This window comes from Serinus canaria, chromosome 15 (assembly GCF_022539315.1).
Source record: "Serinus canaria isolate serCan28SL12 chromosome 15, serCan2020, whole genome shotgun sequence".
Lineage (NCBI taxonomy): Eukaryota > Metazoa > Chordata > Aves > Passeriformes > Fringillidae > Serinus > Serinus canaria.
The window spans coordinates 9,400,711-9,416,961 of NC_066329.1; the positions used below are offsets into that span (position 1 = coordinate 9,400,711).

General features: G+C 56.7%; 1 protein-coding gene across 1 annotated transcript; it reads right to left on the reverse strand.

The window, feature by feature from the left end:
* Positions 1-561: 561 nt before the first annotated feature.
* On the reverse strand, positions 562-15,992 carry SEZ6L (seizure related 6 homolog like; the record flags this gene model as incomplete). The annotated part of the gene is given in 17 exon segments (XM_050980737.1): positions 562-1,487; positions 1,768-1,870; positions 2,028-2,142; positions 2,266-2,298; positions 2,634-2,828; positions 3,044-3,235; positions 3,383-3,577; positions 4,663-4,859; positions 6,477-6,615; positions 6,701-6,895; positions 7,884-8,050; positions 8,754-8,919; positions 9,749-9,934; positions 10,441-10,633; positions 14,512-14,645; positions 15,243-15,962; positions 15,965-15,992. Coding segments are annotated over 17 exon segments (2,988 nt in total), but the record flags the coding sequence as incomplete, so codon positions are not given.
* Positions 15,993-16,251: the final 259 nt, after the last annotated feature.

Genomic DNA, 16,251 nt, shown 5'->3' on the forward strand with positions numbered 1-16,251 from the left:
ACGGAACTAGTTTATCATGTTCAAAAATATTTAATCCCATCAATTTTCACATTGTTCTTATAAAAACAGAGATGTATGAAGGGAAATGAAATGCTTCGTACATTTTTTGGCACATTTTTTTTCCTCTTTTTTTTTTCTTCTTTTTAATCATTACAAATTACAAACACACATTCGTTGTTTTGAAAGGAAAACCCCTAAACCCCAGCTGTACACTGCAGAGCTGCACCAACCACCCCGAGCTCCCCCAGCCTCCCGCGCTCGTGATTGTTCTACAAGGACAAAAGAAGGACACCAGCAGCCAAGGACGTGGCGGTGGCTTCGCTGCCCTCCCTAGGGGCTGGCTGGGAGACAGCAGGGACAGTGGTGGCCCTTTGGGGTCTGTGTCCCCACTGCTGTGTGGCTCTGGCAGGGGTGATGCAGTGAAGGAGGACAGGGGATGGCGAGGGTGGGACTGAGGGCGATTTCTGCCTGTTCTGCTCCCCACAGAGCTCCTGTGCTGAAGCCTCCACATATCCCACCTGCCTCTCCTTCCCATCAGCTCCACCTTCATCCCCTGCACAGCACAGCCCACCCCCAGCAGGGCCCCTCCTGCAGCAGGAGCCAGGGAGCCCAGCCCATCCTGCTTACCCTGAGATGCTGCCAGGGGCACAGAGTGACCCTCGGCCATGCCGGGTCGGGGTGATCCTGGCAAGGTGACTGGAGGTGCTGCTGGACAGAAGCAATGGGCAGAGAGCAGAGGGGCACCAGCTGGGTGCTCTGCTCGCTCCGAGGTGGCTTCCAGGATGACTTCCAGGGCTCCCAGCGGCAGGGTGGCACTCTCCACAGGTTGGTGCTTCTCCACAGAGTATCACCCCAGAGTCCTGGCTCACTGCCTCTCCACATCCAAAGCGAAGTGGGAAAAGAAAGCAGCACGTACCTTGTGTGTGCCAGGCTGTCTCTGAGCCCTGCAGTGAGGACGGTCCCTGGGCCAGTGCCCCCTGAGCCCCCTGGGAGCTGCGGGGTGGGACCCTGTGGGGGACCCTGCGCTACCTCAGCTCCCAGCAATCAACCGCAGGCTCTTGCAATGGAGACATCTTTAATTTTTAACAACATCAGAACTGCAAAAATCCCCCTGCATCTGTGTGGGCAGTGCCGAGGGACAATCCGCCACGGAGGGGGACATTCTGCCATAGAGAGGGACACAGCAGTGCCCCCGTGCACCCCTGGCCTCACCAGGACCCAGCTCTGCCCCGGCTCCAGCTGCTGCCTGTGCCCAGGGCTGGGCAGCACACCTATCGCAGTTTAAATAGAATAAATACAGTGAAGAAAACAGTAAAATCTTCAATAGAGAGGCAAAAGGAAAGACAACAGCAGGTCCGGGGGTCCAACCAAACTCCACGTGGTCTCTGGATTAGTTACTGAGGAAGTTCTATGAGAGCACATTAAGTTCGCTGCTGGAGACTCTCTTACCGCTGTCCTTATATCGAAACCTCGTATTCTCGTGTTTCCTGCAAGCAAGGAAAAGCCAGTTGAGGGCAGCAGCTGCATTCCAGGATCGTCTCCCCATTCCCAGGCAGCAAGAGATATCCTGGGTGTTTTGTTCCCAAAACAACATTCCCATTGTTTTGCTCCCACGGAAATGATGCCCTCGCAGCCAGGACCCCTCAGCCCCCTTGTGCCTCCCATCCCATTGTTCCCACGGAGCCTGGCTGGACTCATCCCATGGCTGCCCAGCCACCCAAGCCCCTCAGGAGCGTCTCTAGGGAGGACAGGCACAGCAGGACTCACCCCTGTCTCATAAATCGGGTTGTCAAACTCCGTTTCTACCGTGATCTGGCTGTAGGGGTGGGAGTACATGAGGGGCAGACGAAGGCTGGAGTAGTACCGACACCTGCGGGGCGGGGGAGAGGCGGCGTCACTGGGGATTCCAGAACCACATCCCTCCATCCCAGCTCCTCCCAGCGCTCCAGGCAGTGTGAATGGCGAGGGCGATGCTGAGCCACAGCCCTGGCCGTGCCCCCGCTCTGTGCCAGCCCCTGCAGCCCCACCTGGTGAGATAGATGTACGCTCCTCCCAGCAGCAGGGAGATGATCAGCACCGGGATGAAGATGGCCAAGGCCATATTTCCCCCCTCGAGCGACGTCTCTGCAGCAGCTTCTGCTACTGAAAGGACAAGATCTATTGTGCTGGCATTTGCAGGCACCAGGTGATCCCCTCTCTGCCTCTCCCCCTCCTCATCCAGGCTCCACCATGATGCTGTGCTTCCAGGAAACCCACGTCACTCACCTTCCAGAGCGTGTTCAAAGCTGTCTTGGTTCACTGGAAGAGAGATGGAGAGTTACTGGTCTGTAGCTGGGTTTGGCTGGGTGCTGGCAGCTGTTGCCTGCTGGGAAACCCAAACCTGGGATCTCCTGCCCCATTTGGTCCCAAACCGTGCTGTAAATTGCCAGTTTTTAATAAGCTCTTGGTGACTGTAAGCATGTGGCCAGGACTGAGCAGGCTGGGCTGAGCAGAGCCCAGATCCAGAGAAGCTCCAGCTCTCAGCTGAGTTCAGCTCCCAGCTAAGGCTGCAGCCAGACGATGGTCCCTGAGCTGTCCCAGGCTGGGGACAGAGGTGTTTGCTGTCCCCCTGCCCCCCTCCCCTTCCCTGTTACCTTTGCAGATGGGCAGGGGGCCGCTCCAGTGGGATGGCTGGCCCAGGATGCATTTGATGGTCACCTCCCCCATCAGTTCAAATCCCTCATAGCACATGAAGGTCAGGGACTCTCCTGGCAGGTAGAGGCGCTTATAAAGAATTTGGTACCCGTTTTCTGGCAGCCCTGGGTTATCACAGGCCAGCGACTCCTCAGCTGAAAGGGAATGAAACACATCCAGGGTGAGGGAGAGAAGGAGCCTGGGGGCAGTGAGGAAGCACCCAAGCTCTCACTCCCCTCTGCTTCCAGGAGGCTCAAGGATCTGCACCACCCCCACAGCTGGGCAGAGTCCTGGCTGCAGGAAAGTGCTACCCACAACCCCCAGAGAGGAGCTGGACTGCAGGGGAGCAGGAGAGAGCACCCAGACTTACAGACACAGTGCGGGAGCCGCGAGGTCCAGATGGGGGTGCCGGTTTCGCGGCTGTAGCAGGTGAGCAGGGAGCTGCCCTCCAGCACGAAGCCAGGGTTGCAGGTGTACTGGATGGTGGTGCCCACCAGCAGCACCGGGTCCGAGATGAGGCGGGTGGAGTGCTCCACCTCCCCTGGGTCCGTGCAGTACATAACTGGGGAGAGAGGAGGGCTGAGGGGAGCACCTTGGAGCAGGACCCCTCAGAGCAGGAGCCCCTCAGAGCTGGAAGCCCCTTGGAGCAGGACCAGTGCTGTTACAGGGTGTGGGACAGGGACAGCAGCACCTTCCTGTGGGCACTTACTCTTTTCACAGAAGGGGGGGTCACTGCTCCAGCTGAGGTCCCACTGGCAGGTGAGGGTGTCACTGCCCACGATGTCATAACCCGGGTCACACTGGTAGGTGATCTTGGCCCCTCTCACCAGCTCTGTGTGTGACGTGGTTTTCCAGCCGTTCTGGATCTCGGGCAGGTCAGAGCAGGAGTCATTGCGGGACACCTCTGGAGCCAAGAGGGATTCTGGCTGTCACCCACCAAGCAGGACCCATGGCACAGCCCTCCTCAGATCCACCCCAGCTGGACACACGGCTCTTCCCAAGGGCCTGTTCCTCCCCACAACTTCACAAATGGCACAGCTGCTCTGCAGGCAGCATCCCCTGGGCACAGGGAAAGGGCAGCAGTGGGGGACAGAGGCTCTTTGAAGCCTCCCTAGCCCTGACCCTACAGGCAGGCAGAGGGCTGGGCTGGTGAAAATAAGGCAGTGTCTGTGCTGGGGTCAGGATAACCTGGGAGCACCAGGCTCAGCTCCAGCTGTGGGTGCAGGAGAGATGCCAGCAGCACGGTCACAGCACAGCTGGTTTGCTCACAGGAGGATTTGTTCCCTGCTTCCCCCAGGCTGGTTTGCTCAGGTGAGGGGTTGTGGCCTGCCCTTCCCAGCCCCATGTGCTGCAGAGCACCGAGGAGGGCCCTGCAGCCTCCCAGGTGCTCTGCATTGCAGCTTGCTCTGTTTGTCGTAGCCAGGGCTGTCAGCAGTGCAAGGAAAACGTGCCTGAAAAGAGCCTGGCATGGGAAGCAGGGTGGGGGACAGGCAGCCATGGGGATGGAATGCCCCTCACAGTCCTTGTCCCCGCTGTGGGCACCCACAGCCCCAGCCTGGCAGGCACAGCTGCCCTGAAGGACAATGGAACAGATGTCTCCAGGAGCTGCTCTGGAGCACAGAGATGGGGACATCCATCTCAGGAGCCCACCCAGGGACTGGCTTCAGTGACCACCCCTGCCTGACAAGGCATCTGTGGGGATCCTGCATCCCTGTTTCCAGCAGTTTCTTTCCCCCTGGGCCAGACCAGGGGTAACAGGGACCAAACCTGCTTCGTTGCCAGCCTGAAGGAGGGGACACATACAGGGACACTCCAGAAGTGACTGACCCAGAGACCTGCAGCTGGGCTGGGGGTCCTGCAGGAGGTTCAGGGTGGGATGAGGAGGGGGTGTGGTGCCACCTCTGACTCTCCCTGCTTTCGGGCCCTACAGCTGGACATTCTGAGCTGGCTGTGTGTGACATCCTCACACCAGCACCCTGCTCCCCGTACCTATGTAATTCATGATGAATCCTTGCCCCTTCCCAAAGATGAGCCCAGCAGGGTCCGAGTGGAACTGGATGGTGAGGTCGGGGCTGGAGGAGTAGAGCTTCTGGGGGCCGCTGCTGCCCACATACTGCCCCAGGATGCGGGAGGAGAGCTCGTCCCCGTCGTAGATGGTGAGGATGTCGCTGTTGGTGATGTTCAGGCTGAGAGGAGAGTTTGGTTAGAGAGCAGCGTGTGCCGGGAGCCCAGGCAGGACACAGCAGTGCGGGGCTCAAGGGACAGCCAGGTGACCTCCCTCCGGGTCACCTCTTTCCGGGTCACCTCCCTCCGGCGGTGCCGGCTGCTCCCGGGACCCCGCGCTTGGAAGCGCCGGTCCGCAAGAACCGCGCTTGTCCCCGCGGCCACCAGAGCGCAGTGGCGGCCCGCGGATGGCGGGGACGGCTGGGGATAGCTGCAGCCCCCGTCCACCCCGGGAATGCGACTGCCCTGGAGCAGAAGGGGATGGGGGGCTCGCTGCTCTCCTCCCGTTCCAAGGCCAAGGGCAGGGGATGGATACACACGCCAGGGGACACAGCTCTGGTGTCGGGAGGGTTCTCTGGGTGCCCGGGGGTGGCAGCGTGGGTGAACGATCACATCAGCCCCAAGGGTGGGCAGTGACAACCCTTCCTGCTCGCTCTCCAGCCGTGTCCATGCCCCAGCAAGGCTCCCCGGGGCTGGGGGCTGTGGCACGGGAGGGACTGGGACAGGGACATTCCTCCTCCCCTTCCCTGGGAGGAGAGCACCAGGATGCTCCCAGCCACACAGGAGATGCCTGAGCTGATCCCCAAACGTTTTATTAGGAATGTTCTTGGAGGGAGCCCAGCTAATCCCCATGGCAAGCTGACATTTGTAGTAAATCTCTGCTTTCTGTCAAACACGATTTTCTCAGTGACATTTATGCTTCAAATCACTTGGCCTCCAGTTCTGCTCAGCCCCAGCACCCACAGAGCTGGGAGAGGTGTGCTGGGAGCTCCAACTTGGGATTTTATGGGGAGCTTTAAAATCTTTATAACTCTAAGCCTCTACTTGAAACACGTCCTCCTCTTGAAAACCCAAAATAGCATCAAAGGAGGCTCCCACTGCAGCAGCAGCATTACCATGCCAAGAGCTCTCAGCCTGGCATTGGATCCCATTCCCCTCTGACCCCAGCATGTTCAGCCTGGGCTTGCTGAGTGGCTCTGCTCCCTTAGTGCCTGGATTTCACATTCAGCCCAAAGACTGAGCTGTTTCCATCTCATGGATGCCTCCAGGCTCTCCTAACCCTGCATGACCCAGTTCCTGACGTGCTGGGTGTCACCCCAGAAGCACATGGCCACTTGCTGCTGTGGCACTGCTCCCTGTGGAGAATTCCAAAGCTGTTGGAGCAGCAATTCACTGCTGCTATGGATCATGTAATGGTGCTTTGAACTCAGAGAGCTCCACTCAGTCCTGCCCAGGGTGCCAAGTGCATCAAAGGGGATTATGGAAGCTCTGAGGGGGAGAACAGGGCACGGCAAGACTCTTCCCTGTGAGGGTGGTGAGGGCCTAGCATGGATTGTCTGGATATTCTGTGGCTCCCCCATCACTGGAAGTGTCCAAGGCTGGGTTGGAAGGGGCTTGGAGGAACTTGGGATAGTGGGAAGTGTCCCTGCCCATGGGACATCAGCTTTAAGGTCCCTCCCACCCAAACTGTCCTGGGATTCTGTGATTCCCCAGTGCAGGCAAGGGGAGTGGGACACTGCAGTAAAATGAGACAAGCACTTCTGGGGCAGAGACAGACACTGAGCTCCTGGGCTACTCACAGCTGGATGTCCAGGAAGAGCCTCTTCTCCTCGCCCACATGGATCCTCCAGATGCAATCCTCCCCCTCCGTATAGGGCTCCGGCCAGTTGGGGGACAGGATCACCCCGGCCACAGCAGTCAGCTCCCCTCCACACGTGGCTGTGGGGGAAAAAGGGTGGGCAGGGCTCAGAGGGGACCCAGGGGTGTCACCCTACACCTGGCAGTGCCCACGGGCAGGGCTGACCTCGGCACAGCGGCTCCGTGTCGTTCCAGTAGGGGTCCCGCATGTTGATGCACTCGATGACGGCGGGGCCCTGCTCCAGGGAGTGCCCGGGGTCACAGGTGAACTCCACGGTGGTGCCCAGGTTGTAGGTGGGGTCAGAGGTGGTGAAGTTCCCGTTCTGGATGTAGGGCTCGTAGCAGTGGCCCCGCTCAAAGGCTGGAAGAGATCCCTGTGAGCTGTAGGGACACGGAGCTTCTCGCTTCTCACTGAGCTTCCCCAAGCCCTGCTGGTGTCCCCATGAGAACCTGACCCCTGCATCCCCACCTGCATGGATGGCCTCTTCCAGGGAGGCAATTAGGATTAACAACAATTTACCCATTCTGAGCCACACAGGCCTCACCAAACCCCACTCCCATGGTGGTTCAGCACTAGGGATGAGCTCAGGGGCACTGCCAGGCACTGTGTTTCCCAAGCTGGGGATGCCAAGCCATCCACCCTGGGATTGTTCAGGGCCACAGGGCTCCTGTGGGAACAATCCTGCAGCAGGAGCCACTTAAACGACAATGGGAGCCACAGAGGGGCACCAGGCCTGCCCGTGCTAGGGACAGCCAGAACCCTTCTTGCAGCCACATATCTGCGGCTGCCCCTGGAGCTGGCTGTCCTGGTGTAGCAGGCACAGGGCCTGCACAGCCTCCCTGGCCTTCAGCAACCCAGGATAGGAAGTGCCAAGTCATGATGACTGGATCTAAAAAGCCCCGTTTTCTGCCTTCAGACCCTTGCTTATCTCTCTGTAAGACTTTAGGTCACTTTCCTTTTGACCCTTACTATTGAACAATTCCTAAAACTCCTGAACCCGATATAAAGAGCTACTTTTGCCCAGTCTGGCAGAAGAGCTGTCCCTGACACCTCCGCAGAAAACATCAACAAAGACTTCTTGGTGGAATTTCACACAGGGCTTCTCAAGAGCTGAAATCACAAAATGAGCTGAAAATCACTGAGAGCTGATCTCACTAAGAACTGAGCTTGCTCAGGTAGCCTGCTGCTCTGGACCCTGCCTGAGGGGCTTGGACAGGTCGTGCTTTATTAGACTTCTCTATCTCGGGCACCCACAGCAGCCAGGGCTGGGGAGACTCTGAAACACCAGAGTTGCCTCATCCTAGCTGAGCTGGCACTGCCCTGGGACCCCAGCACGGGGACACAGCACCTTCGAAGCGGATGTTGAAGGCCGTGGCAGCCGCGGGCTCCTCGGCGAGGAAGTCGATCCTGATGGAGGAGCCGTCGCTGATGACGCCCTCGAAGGGGACGCTGTCGGCGCGCAGAGAGTCGTAGAGCACAGCCGAGCGGTTGGTGTCCCCACTGTACACCACCATCCTGCGGGGACACGGGGCATGGCACATGGGACAGCGCCCCTGAGTCCCACCCGGGCATGAGGAGGGGGAGCTGGAGCAGCTGGGATAAGCTGGGGGCTTCCAGGTTTTGGTGTATTCTGGGGTTTTCTCTCCAAAATAGACATGGAGAGGCTGGAGCGTGTCCAGGCATGGGAATGGAGCTGGGGAAGGGTCTGGAGCACCAGGAGCAGCTGAGGGAGCTGGGAAAGGGGCTCAGCCTGAAGAAAAGGAGACTCAGGGGAAACCTTGTGGCTCTGCACAGCTCCCTGACAGGAGGGGACAGCCAGGGGGGTTGGGCTCTGCTCCCAGGGAACAGGGGATAGGATGAGAGGAAATGGCTTGTGTCAGGGAAGGTTTAAACTGGATATCAAAGATATCAGGGAAAATTTCTTTCCCAAAAGGGCTGATAAGCATTGAAACAGGCAGCCAAGGGCAGTGGAGTTCCCATCCCTGGAGGGGTTTAACAGCTGTGTGTAAATGTGGAGACGTGGTTTAGTGGTGGCCTTGGCAGTGCTGGAGGACAGTTGAACTCAATGATATCAGAGGGCTTTCCCAACCCAAATAATTCCATTTTTTCCATATTTAGTGCCCAGCAAAAGGCCCCGCTCCTCACCCCGTGCAGAAGAAGCCCCCTGGGATCTCTCTGCAGTCCCAGGGCTGTGAGGAAACAGCTCCTGGAGCCTCACCTGTCCTTCTCAGTCAGCAGGAGCTTCTCAAAGTGCAGGTGCAGCTTCTGGCCCGGGGGGGCCCCGATGGCCCAGACGCAGTACATGCTGCCAGACTGGTTCCCGCTGTAGCTGGGGGACAGCACGCGGCCGATGGTGGCATTGTGCACTGTCCCTCCACAGGGAGCTGCAACACAGAGCACAACCCTGCTGGCACCCTGCCCCTCAGAGTGCCCAGGGCACAAACCTCTTGCCTGGGCTCTGCTTTTCTGTCTGTACATATTTATACTCACACACAGACATAAAATCCTAATTTCCTTTCCCTTTGCTGCCTAACGAGGGGACAGATTCTGCTGTCACTGCCTGACCACCTGAGGCATTGCTCTCACTCCCTCCCTGTCACCACATTTCTCTTCACAGAGAAAAGCAAGGCACAAACAGAAACACAGAAATATTCTTGGGAAGAACTTTCCCAAGAATATTTCTGTTCTGAAACACAGAAATATTCTTCACAGAAAGTTCTTCCCAAGAATATTTCTGGGTTTCACATTCTCTGAACCTCAGAGAAAGAAAAAACAAGTCTTATCTCATTTACTGCTCCTGTGTTGTTCACAAGTGGAATGCATAGTGGAAGATTGTGTACCTGAAGGGAATTGGTAATTGCATTCTGGTGTGAGTGTTTTGATTCACTGACCAATTGGATCCAGGTGTGTGTGTGTGTCGGGACTGTGGGCTGACAGTCACGAGATGCTGAGCAGGGGAGTGCAGTTGAGTGCTTAGCAGATTCAGTTTAGATGTAATGAAATATAGTATTATATAGAATAATATAGTATAATAAAGTAATTAATTAGCCTCCTGATAAGATGGAGTCCTCTTCATCATTTCTCCTGGACATTGGGGAAAAATATCACTGATTCCTCCCAGGACCACATTCATCTCATGGGGCAAAGACAGGGGATCCATGTTTTCCACAGTGGGGCCCAGTTTCTCACCACGGGGCTGGGATGTGCAGGTACCTGAGCAGATGGGCTCGGGGCTGCTCCAGTGTGGCCGGGATGCGTTGATGCAGGTCAGCATGCGGGGGCCCTGCAGCTCGTAGCCCAGGTGACAGTGGAAGTGAGCGATGCCACCCGAGTGCAGATCCATCACCGTCACATCTCCAAAGTCAGGTCTCCGTGGGAAGTTACAGCTCAGCATAAACACTGGAACAGGCACACATTGGAAGCTCGGGGCTCAGCTGCTCCCAGCCACCCCGTGGGGACGTGCTGGATGTGCCCACGTGTCACACAGAGCGGTGGCAGAGCACCACCAACCCCCCACTGCCGCTGCTTCCCCACCTGTTACTGCTCCTGCCCAGACCCAGTTTCTATTTTAAAAATAATTTGCTGGAACTCATTTATTTTTTAAAGCTTTTCGAGGTAAAAAATAGACTGGCAGTGTGAGTGTGTGCAGGAGGAGCTGCTGCACGGGGACAGAAACAGGGCAAGGCGGGTGTGAGAGGCACAGCCAGCACTGGGGTTGGGGACATCAGGGCACACTGAACCCTCTACCCTGGGCACAACACCTCGACCTGCCCCAGCCCATGCTCTGAGCACGAGGTGGAACAGGAGCGTGGCTGGTCTGTGGGGGCACAGCCTACTGGTTTGACCCTGCAGCCAAGTAGGACTGACCCCAAACACCCTCTAACCCACGTTGGGGACACACCCACCCTGGTAGTGGAGCTGGAAGGTCCCCACCACGTCGTCCTGGAAGGTGCGGAAGTAGACGGAGATGGTGTTGGTGGGGCTGCGGATCACCTGGCCTTCCACCAGAAGGGTCTGGTTGGCCAAGACCACCAGGGCATCGCCGTCCACGCCACGGATGGACAGCACTTCCCCATCTGACAGGTTCACGCTCTTCACCTGCGGGGAGCAGAGACCTGTGAGCTGTGAGGGCACAGTGGGGACCCCAGGGTCACATCCCAGCCCATCACACACACCCAGAGCATCACACCAGCACAGCGCTGCAACAAAACCAGGGCACTCCTCAGGCTTTGGTGCTCGCCACCCACCCTGTGCACCAGGAAACCTCCCCAGGATCCCTCACCCCACTGGGGAACGCTTGGGGAGCCACACAGCAAGTGCATCTAATGAGCAGTTCCAAAAGGCTTTAATTATTATTTGGAAATAGCTGAGCAGTAACCTCACATTTACATTTCACGTCCATTTAGCTTAATAAATGGGCTCATATTTCAGCAGAAAGATGCTCATCAGACCGTTTGTTTGCCTGAGTGTGTGAGGCCCGGGGCTCTATATTTAGCACCAGCCCAGCCGTGATTGGGAGCGCTCCCGACGATGTTGTGACTGCAGGGATTTGTGGCTGTTGTCACCGCCATGCCCACCTCCCCCTGGCACATGAAGCTGGGATATGCCCTGCTCCAAGGGCACTGCATGGAGCCACCCCCAGCCCTCAGCATCCTGAGCCTGCACCTGAAGGAAATCCCTGGAAAACTCGTTCCTCACTGCAAAGCTGGATTAACATCCCCAGCTCGGTTCAGAGCATGCCTGGGTTCACCCTAGCCCATGTTTCAATCCAAGAGGAGCTGATTTTGCCTTATTTTTCCAGCTGGGTCCTGTCAGGGAAAAGCATTGTCTGGAGTCTGGGCCATGTGCAGCTCTGACCCCCAGCCTGCCCTGGGTCATTTCTTCTTTTCCAGATATTGTCCCAAAACCTGCCCACCCCCCCAGCATGGCCTGAACACACTGTGGCCAGTGGGATGGCTCAGATCTGATTATTAATAAATGGGATTAATTAAGAGTTATTTGGGTGAATTATTTGGAGTCCAGGGATCCAAACAGTGGATCCAAGCAGGCTCCATACGATGCCAACAATTTCCCCCAGCTCCCACTGGGACAGAGCTTTGCTTCTCCAGCTGGGTCTGGATCCCTGCAAAGATTTTTCCAAGGTGTTTGTAACAGATTTTGTTCTGCAATCTCTCGAAGCCAAACCTGTTCCCCAGCTGGGTCCCTCCAGTGCTGGTGGCACCACGCACATGACACAGAGCCAAATCTCTCTGGGAAATTGGGAAGGGGATTCGGGGGAGCAGCTGGAGCAGGCAGAGCTCTGCAGAAGGGAGGAAGCTGGAGATCAGTGCTGGGTGTCACGAGACACACACACTCAGTTCCACCATCAGCCTCCCCTCGGTGGAGCCAGGGGAGCAGGGTGTCACCACAAGTGCCATTCCCTGTGCCAGCATCAGGCTGGCATTCCCAGATGAGCCTGGAGTAAGCAGTGAGTGCAGACTCTGCCGTGGCCCCATGCCAGGGACCGTCAGCCCTGCGAGAGGGACCATATGTGCGAGCTCCTGCCAGGGGCTGGGAGCACAGGCTCTGACTTCAATCATTGCCTGCACCCACAGCAGCTCCTCCAGAGCCTTGGGAAGGCAGGAGGGATCCTCGAGTCAGGCTGCCAGCCTCGCTCACCCACTGGAAAAAAACTCTTTAGGGAAATTCTATTTCGTGCCAAGAAGATTCAAGAATTTTAAAAATAAATATAATTTCACCCAGCATTCGGAGAGCTGCCTGCTCCAGCTCCCAGGGCTGCCATGGCACAGGCAGGGACACAGCTCTCCCTGGAATTCTGAGAGGTGTGCAAGGAGGGGCAGTGAGCTGAGCAGGGACCCTGAGCTCTCACACAGCCCAGGGCAGCTCCCAGCCTTTCCCAGGACCATGCCTGACATCCAGGCTTTGTGTCCTCCCTGCAGTGAGTGAGGGTCTTGCTCCAAAGGAAGTGGAGTGTCCCTGTTTCCTCCTGCATGGCTCCCAGTGCCTGCAGGAGCAGTTTTGGGCAGGGCTGGAATGGCACAGGCATTCCTGCCACCACCAGGCTGTCCCACAGCCCCATGCAGGGGCTCCCATCCCAGGGGCTTCTCTCTGCTCCTGCAGATGCCTTTAATGAGATCCCCAGGGTCAGAGGCAGCACCTCCCTGCTACAGGAGCTGGGAATCCAATCCAAACCCCTCTGATGGCACCCCACACCCCACACTCCGGGTTATCCAGTGCCTTCCCTTTGGAATTCACCCCCAAGCCCCAAGCCCGTGGTGCTGCAGCACAGGGCACTGCCAGCTGCAGATGAGGCCATGCTCCACCAGTCCCGACCTGCTGTTGTGATTTAATTTGTCTGAAACGCTCCAAAGCATCAGCAAAGCCAAATGCAAAGCTTGGTGGGGGGGTGGAGAGGCCAATTTTATGCTCCATTAAAACCTCAGCTCGCAACAGAGTGAGGTCAGGAGTGGTGTCACCTGATGGATTATGGACAGAGGCGAATTTACAGCAGAGCAGCCTCTCCTTAGCACCCTGTGGATCTGAGGAGACAGTTGCTGTGTCCAGTTACTTTTCCACTGCCATGGAGAAGTGGCTGAGCTGCTCAGACTCTCCAGTGCTCAGCCTGTACCACTGCTGCTCCCAGGGCAACCTCCCCACCAGGGCTGGCAGCCACAGTGGCCTTGTGGCCTGGGGACCAGCCCCTGCCTGTGCCCACCAGGGGGACAGCAGGGACAGCCCTGCTGGAGCTCCAGCTCCTTTTAATGCACACCTTTAATTACACAAATTCAAAGTGAAGGGATTTAAATTGGATGCAAATGGTGACATGGGGAAATCACAAGAAGGAAGGATTACAGGCAGCATGGAGACCCTGGTCTGGTTTCACCTGGAGAGGGTTTGGAATGGGCAGAGGCCCCTGCCCTGCTTGCAGCCTCACCAGGCTGAGGGATGATCATTTTGGGGGGCAGCTGATGGTGCAATGATGCACATCAGCTTGGTGAAACCCCCTGCTCTGATGGGTGGGCATTTGCTGGGCACCTGCCCCAGCCAGAGGAGGAACCTTGGCTGCCCTCCTGGGTTTTCTGCACCCTCAGAGCCACCCAAAACCCTCCCAGCCAATGGGGGGTGCAGAGGGCAGGGAGCTGGTGCCTCCATCCCACCAAGAGCCTTTTGAACAACCTGCTGCCAGCGCCTCTTGGTTAAATTAATTGCGTGACATTTAAAGAGTTTGATCATCGCTGACATTCAGGATGTTCCAGCTCCCTCCTTGAGTTAATTTATTACAAAGCCTCAGAAAAAAAATCTATTTTTTCTCCAGAAAGGGCTATTTTATCAAGTAAAGGTGCCCGGGGCAGAGGTGCCCAAAGCTTGGCATCATTTGCTGCAGTGATCAGTTGTGGTATTCACATTCTCTGGAAAAATCCCTTTGCTCAGGATGTTTCCCCTGGGAAGCTGAGAAACCTCAGAGAAAAGGGAAAAAAAATCTTATCTCATAGGATTCTTTTGCAGCTTTGCAATGGGGTTAGAGATTGTTTACCAACAGGTGGTTGTTTCATCGGGTTTCTGATGTGAATTGTTTTAACTCAGTGGACAACTGGGGCCAAGCTGTGTCAAGACTCTGGAAAGAGTCACAAGTTTTCATTATTACCTTTTTAGCCTCCTGTAGTTATCCTTTCTGTATTCTTTAGTATAGTGTAGTATAGTATAGTATAGTATAGTATAGTATAGTATAGTATAGTATAGTATAGTATAGTATAGTATAGTATAGTATAGTATAGTATTCTTTAATATAATATAGTATCATAAAATAATAAATTAGCCTTCTGAGAACGTGGAGTCAGGTTTATCCTTCCTCCCTTCATCTGGTGGCAACACAAATACAAAAACCAGTGGGTCTGGCTGTGGGGACAGCCCAAGGTAGGAGACATCCCAAGGCAGGGGACAGCCCAGGGCAAGGGACAGCCCAGGGCAGGGCTCACCTGGAGCTCGACGCCGTAGCCGGTGTAGACGGTGACGTTGTAGGTGCACTGCAGGTACCCGTGCAGGGGCAGGGGGGGATAATCCGTGGAATCAATGTAGCCCTCGGGCTCGTGGAAGCTCATGCTGCAGAGCACTGAGGGGACACACAGCGGGGTCACACCGAGGGCACTTCACTCCCACACCCCAGAACCCTGGCCCCATCAGGGAATTACAGGATCCCAGAGTGGTTTGGGTTGGAAGGGACATTAAAGCCCAACCCTTGCCATGGGAAGGGACGCTTTCCACTAGACCAGGTTGTTCCAAGCCCCATCCAACCTGGCCTTGGACAATTCCAGGGATCCAGGGGCAGACAGAGCTTCTCTGAGCAACTTCTGCCAGGGCCTCACCACCCTTATAGGGAAGAATTTCTTCCCAATATCCCATCTAACCTGCCCTCTGGCAGTGGGAAGATATTCCCCCTTTCCTGACACTCCAGGACCTTGTCTAAATTCTCCCTCCAGCTCTCTTGAAGCCCCTTTAGGAACTGGAAAGAGCTCTAAGCTCTTCCTGAAGCCTTCTCCCAGCTCTCCCAGCCAGGACAAGTGTTTCATCCCTCTAGTCACAAAGTGCATGAAGAGCAGAAGATTTTAGGCAGCCCCCAAACCCAGGAGGTGTCCTGATTTTGGGGGGCTGCCTAAACACAGGCATGCCACAGTGCCACAGCCCCATGCCCATGCTCAGCTCAGCTCACCTGGGGTGGGCTCCGTGGTGGTGACAGTGGTGGTGACAATGGTGGACGTGGTGGTTTCCTGGCTCTCCTCTGGTGCAGAGCCATGTGAGTCCCTCTCCGTGCCCTTGGTTGGGATAACGCCAGCTGGAGCCATGGTGGGAGCCTCTCCAGCATCCCCTGTGCTGTCAGAGAGGGCTGGGGGAAGGCTGGAAGGGGAGATCTGCAGCGTGGGGTGGCTGGTGGTGGCCTGGTCCACCCAGGGCAGCTCAGGGGGGCTGTGCTCCGTGTCCTCTGCTGGCACCCGCAGCCCTGGGGAGGCCGTGGGGAGCCTGGAGCTCCGTGGGCTGGCTGGGGAGGCAGTCCCAGGGGGCCCTGCTGGGGTGGGCTTCAGCCTTGGGTGCTTCCTCCCTGTGTTTACTTGCTTTAGAGTCGGTAGCTTTTTCTTAACAGGGGAAGTTTGTTTGGCATCAGGTCTGGGGGCAGCGGTGGCCGTAGGCAGGAGTGGCGTGGTCTCCTCCGGGGCCAGCAGGAGGTTGAGGGCAGTGCCCTGCCCCAGCTCTCCAGCTCCAGCGTCTGGACCCACAGCATGCCCAAAATCTTCAGCTCCACCACTCAAACCAGTGCTGTGTCCCAGCTCTGCAGCTCCACCGTCCATCTTCTCCAGGGGTTCATCCACAGCCAGAGGGTCAGGGCTGGCCGGCGCCAGCGCTGCCCCCGATCCGCCGTCTGCAAGAAACAGGGAAAAGTGGGACTTGGGCAAAGCTGGGCATGAAATTAGAAATTTTGTGTGCTGCTGGTGTGAAATCAGCCCCCTGGGAAGCTGCAGGAACACCCACCACTTCCCAAAGAAGGAACAACCGGCCCCCACAGCACAACACACCCGCCTCAGCAGAGCCCCGCCATGTTGGGCAAACCCAGCCCAACATTTGCTGGGAGCAGGGATGGGCAGGAAAGAGCCAATGACCAAAGCTGCCCAGCACTGCTCTGGCCAGGGGGTAACTGCACAAATACAGATTTATCCCCTCTGTGG